The sequence below is a fragment of the Pogonomyrmex barbatus genome, unplaced genomic scaffold, assembly GCF_055798465.1.
Source record: "Pogonomyrmex barbatus isolate J1 unplaced genomic scaffold, ASM5579846v1 scaffold1, whole genome shotgun sequence".
Lineage (NCBI taxonomy): Eukaryota > Metazoa > Arthropoda > Insecta > Hymenoptera > Formicidae > Pogonomyrmex > Pogonomyrmex barbatus.
The window spans coordinates 27,224,978-27,230,823 of NW_028297098.1; the positions used below are offsets into that span (position 1 = coordinate 27,224,978).

At 43.3% G+C, this 5,846-nt stretch overlaps 1 protein-coding gene across 1 annotated transcript in view; it reads left to right on the plus strand.

Moving 5' to 3' along the window:
- Nucleotides 1-5,704, plus strand: part of LOC105431615 (protein Fe65 homolog) — a 146,881-nt gene extending 141,177 nt beyond the window's left edge. Inside the window, exons 13-16 of the mRNA XM_011645915.2 lie at nt 118-320; nt 399-575; nt 658-828; nt 1,039-5,704. Coding sequence (XP_011644217.2) covers nt 118-320; nt 399-575; nt 658-807 — 530 coding nt within the window. The 3' untranslated portion in view covers nt 808-828; nt 1,039-5,704. The remainder of the gene's footprint in view (nt 1-117; nt 321-398; nt 576-657; nt 829-1,038) is intronic.
- Nucleotides 5,705-5,846: the final 142 nt, after the last annotated feature.

A 5,846-nucleotide genomic window follows, 5' to 3' on the forward strand; every position in this document is an offset into this window, starting at 1 on the left:
TATAAAAAATATCCTGTTTAATAAATCAATAAAAACATGTAGAGATAAGAAATGTAGTTATTAGAATTGACAGCTCAAATAAAAGTTAAATAATTCTTATGTTATATCTATACACAGCACAATCGTTCCCAACTCCAATGGAGGAACCGAAGAAAGTATTGCGAGCGCAATATCTCGGATCCATGCAAGTCACTCAGGCAACCGGCATGGAGGTACTGAACGAAGCGATAGAACATATCGTGGCAAACACGCCGATCAATCAATGGCGAAACGTCAACGTCGCCGTAGCTCCTAGCATGATTTCTATTCTTACACCAAACGTAAGTAAATTTAAGATGTCAGCATCCGAGAATTGAAAGAATGCGATCAGTGATTCCTAATGATCTTAATCCTCTTAGGACGACAAGCTTATCACCGAATGTCGAGTACGCTACCTATCATTCCTCGGTATTGGCCGCAATGTGAAGCAATGCGCTTTTATTATGCACACCGCACAGGATTTATTCATTGCACATGTCTTCAACTGTGAACCCAGCAGCGGAGCCCTCTGCAAGACGATTGAAGCCGCTTGCAAGGTGAGAATCTTTTCTCGAAATATCTTAGATATCTATCTGGATAAAGGATGATATCAAATGAGAGACTACTTTTCTGTTTTAGCTGAGGTACCAGAAATGCTTGGACGCACATCCGCAGGGCTTCAGAAATGCTAGTAGTCTCAATACTCCAAGCGGCAGAGGTTTAGGCGCAACTTTAAAATCTCTAGTTGGATCCTTGACTGGCCGCAGGAGCAAGCAGGGCGAGTCCTGAGACGAGGCTCTCTCGCTGCAGGTAAATTATTTTCAGATTATTAAGACATACATAGTCTCTTCAGTATTAAAAAATTTTCTCAATAGTCAATAATCTTTCTTCTTATATCAAGTCTATTAATTTTAATTAAAAAATGTACATATATTTAATTTTTTTATTACAAGAATAAATAGAGTATTATTTGGAATAGAAAAATTTAACAAATGGCTGGATATTTTGGATTATGATCAGATCAGTCCGACTGTCCGCTAGGAACTCTGGCCACTGCCTGCTGAGCGAGAGGTGATCCGACACAGGCATCTGCAGTCGCCGTTGACTCTCAAGTACTTCGGCGGCTCACCGCCGAGCGCGTCCCTCAAGTCGCTGCTCTCGCCCTCCCTGGACACCAGACGTATCCAGCTCGCTCGTTGGGAAAGCAATCCTTAGAGGAAACATGAAATTTGATATGCCGAGAGGCAGCCGTAGGGCGAATGGATATTCTCTTTACAATGTAAACGACTGAATTTCGCAAAAAAAAATTGAGCAGAGTGCTATACCAATACCACAGCTATAGTGGACTACGCTTACCTATGTCGATATGATGTTATGTATGTTAATGCAATGAGTCCGAAAAGGAGGGAGAGTGTCGCGAACTTGCCACGTTCTGTCAATAGGCAAAAATGACATCGGGATGCATCCTGTTGCAGAAATCCTTAGGAGGCAGTGTATACCAGCTTGTGAGCAGCAGCATTTTCAAGAAATCAATGAGAAAGAAGTTCGAGAGAAGGGGGAGAGGGGAAAAAAACAAAGGAATCGGAAGAATTTTGAAGAGCAAAATCGTCTGTACATATAAGATGGTGATTATTGCGCTAAATTTAATCAACTCGCTTGCTCGTGCGGGTGAGAAGGAAGAATCCGCCATTGGGATCTCACAAGCGAATCAAGTTGTATGCGTGTTGGAGAGTGAATGAGCTCTGCAATTAGTGTAGTAAGCGTATATCCGCGAAGGCATTCGAGGTGATTCGAGAGGAGCCATAGAGAGCTTGCGTATATATGAATATAATATATAGTACACATACACACACACACACACACATGCACACGTACATATATTCATACGTGCGGTGTACAGATTAGAAGAGCAAGACGAGGGCAACGACCGGATTGCACAAAGTACATATGTGCACGAGTGCAGAGAAGAATTTCCGCACGCGCGCACACAGCATACACATACATACATATATATACGTATATATATATGTACATGCGTGCATATAGACACTGGCCAGCACTGCAACTCTTATACCGGGTATCCCATGGACGTCGCCGCGTTTTTCTTATTTCGACGATGATGCATTAGGAGGAGCGCGGCGGGTCCGAAGACACCCCGCAGATACACACGCGCACATTTATACGACGGCCGGATAGGGAGTTTATTTTTTATGGCGAATTAATAGGAGCTTTAGGGGAGAGCTTTGCAGTACCTCGGAGATCACGAAGCCGATACGACAAATACTTATACCGCGACCGTCCTTTAGACTTCAGCCAGGGTTGGGGGAGGGAGGGGGGGAGGAATGGCACTTAAGCGAGAGATCAGTGGTGCGCGACAATATCAAAGCTACACGTAATCGTAGTTGACCGTTGTACGTGCAACAAAGTTACGCAACACTCAGAAGACGTGCGGTAATAACTTAAACCGAGAGTATCAATGTCGGTATCAATAATTATTATCGTCGGTGATAATTGTTATTCCCGCAAGCGCGCACGCTAAATATAATAATTGTTACCGCTAGGCGCATCATAGCACGATGAATTGCAGTTAAAAAAAAATCGTATGCATATCAGGTCATTGCAGTTTCTCCGGTCGCTACGCAAAGTATAGAGATGCACGCTCGGCACGTGCGTGCTCGTACGAAGATGTCATTACGAGAGAAAAACGACACGTACGATCCAAGACTTATTCTCACAGCATCTAGACACACGTTCCACATACGTAGAGACATACCAGCTGTGGACTGCACTTCGCACTAGTGATCGCCGCTGTCTCGTAGACTTTAGATAGCTGAGAACGTAACTCCAGGCACGTTTCTATGGTAACACTTACAAATTCGATCGCATCGCACCGCGAGAACACACGATACGTATACATTTGGAACACGCGTGCGTATTGATAACGATCATATGTAAAGGAGACTCACTGCTCTTGCTGACACGGATACGGAACACCAACGATTGAATGAAACATGTGCTCCCTATAATACGCGTCTAAATTTGTATTTTAACTTTCCACTTGATTTGTTTTCATTTTCATACGGTAGTCATAAAAAGAAGTAGCTTAATAATTTTGATGATTAATGAATCATACGTTAAACCTTCCATCTCCCATCTCCCCGAACACGTGAGACACTGGACTGAGCCACTGAAATTGTATTCTCCCTTTTTCCTCGAGAGGCCAGTCTTTTCCCATTCGGAGAACGCGGTTTCGTTATCCTGCGAGGACGGTCACGTCGTACGAGCCATCGTCGTTGCGAGAGATACAAAGATATGCGGGACCCAGAACGAAGATATTTCTATGTAGCGTTATAAGTAAGAGAAAAAACACTGACACTGAAAAAAGCAGAAAGAAGGGAGGCATGATATAATAGAGCGTTACGGGAGAGTGTGCGTGAAAGGGGTGAGTATGCATGAGTATTGCTGATCGGGGAAAGCGATGATGATTATTATTATTATTATTATTATTATTATTATTATTATTATTATTATTATTATTATGTAAATAATTCATCGCGATATCTCTCTCTTTCTCTCTCTTATTTGCTATCGTCGCGAGATTCTTCTTTCGTTTCGTATCGCAAGATGCAATGCGAACAAGCGAATTTAGATCATCGTTTAACATCATGTTGTACAGTGAACTCGGGAGAGGAATCGCCAGCGATGTCGCGAGTCTGTAGAACGTGGGATCGAAGGAATCCTCGGCGAAGGAATTCGTTCTGCGACGTTAAAACACTTTTGGGAATCGCAAATCCCGTTCTCGAATTCACTACGTACATCAAATAGGAATGAGATTCTCAGTAGCCACGAATCTCCACCGATGTCTCCTTCGTCTCCCTATTTTGTCTTATCTTTCTTTTTTTTTCCTCTTCGGAGGGAGAACAGCCTCGAAAAGCGAGAGAAAAATTAATAAATGGTGTGGCTTGTAAATATGATATACACGTGTAGAAAGTAAGGCCGAAGCTATGGAATTCAACGGACACGTTCTTTAAAAAAAAAAAAAAATATATATATATATACGCATCATCGCACCGCACACGTGCCGATGCACATTCACATGAATACACACACACACACACACACACACACATACACACATATACATGCTCCCAAATAGATACGGCCACGTGTGTACTGCACACGCGTCATACGAAAAAGAGAACTCTTACACATTCACACAAAAATTGCGCATAGCTTAACTGTCTCTTTATATAGGTGTTGACACGTTGTCACAGGGAAAATAATCTCGAATGGATGAGGGGAGGGAAGGGGAGGGTGGGTTTCAGGTGGTGACACGACAAGAGCCACTTATAATTGACATAGCATAGCGAACCTTACTGTATTTACCGTGACATGTAATACCCTTAACGAAGAAGAAATGCGAATCTACTGATAGAAGAGTTGTTCTGCACAAAAGAAACACGATGCTTCATCAATAATTATAGTGTCTGTCTCTCTCTCTCTCTCTCTCTCTCTCTCTCTCTCTCTCTCTCTCTCTCTCTCTCTCTCTCTCTCTCTCTCTCTCTCTCTCTCTTGAGAAGAGTACGTACCTCTCTCTATACCTTTATACTAATTGCTCTATTGATTATCGTTTCGACACGAGACTCGCGTCGCGACGACTCGCCTCATTATTACGAATTGATTACGGATTAATCTATGATTATTCATGCTATCGCCGCTAAAAGCCTCATTGTTATTACATTGTTGTCATGATCACCAACACACACACACACACACACATACACACATACGTCATCGTCGCGTTATTTCTAGGGGACAAGTTTAAAGAGCCGCCATCGTCGTATATTGTCATACTATATATTATATATTGTTACTACACACCGACACTTTAGCGGAAGGGGAGAGGAAAAACGTGCGGGTCAAGGAGTCGCCGATACGATATACTCGATTAAAAAGGGACGAGGGCCCTTCCCTCATTGGACTACGTCGGCGATCGGCTCCTATCTATCGCATTTTCATTTACAGCGATTTCATCTGCTGTAATTTACCCGTACGAGCGACCGGGTCGGGAATCGAACTCTCCCCTGAACGATACTCACCCTGAGGTGCCGCAAGAAGCACTTAAAAAAGAGACGCGGGACGAGGGACACCAGTTCTGAGTACGTCCGCGTTCGGAGCGATTCGTCGGGATCGGGACGCGGCGAATCGCGGTGAATGAGCGAAGCCGGCAGCGAGATTCTATCTGAACACACCTAGCCACACACACACACACACACACACACACACACACACACACACACACACACACACACACACACACGTACACACAGAATTTTATAAAGTGGAATCTCGTTGCGCTTAAAAGTAAAAACGAGGGAAGGGAAGGCGAAACGGAGCGGAAAGCGGCGCGTTTCGCGTGCGAGAGAACAAACACTTTGTATGCACCCGCCCCCATTGTTCATGCCCATTTGTATTGCGTAGTTGGACCGATCGGTGATTACGGGTCGGTTACGAGATACTATTATAAATATATAAATATATGTATAAATATGTATGTGTATGTACAAATATATATACGTATATATTTATATCTATATATATGTATATGTATATGAAAAGCAAGACAGAAATGAAACTACTGTAACTACACCTGCCTCTTGTGAATAAATGCCTATTTGTTTCTTTTCACGTGTCTCGTTATTCCCAGCTTACTGGAAGAACGAATCATGCGGCGTGGAGCGAGGTAAGCTGGACCGCCAAAGGAGCGAATTGATGCAAATGGATCGCAGACTATGGACAAAGGAGCTGACGGAAGCGCAAGAACAGAG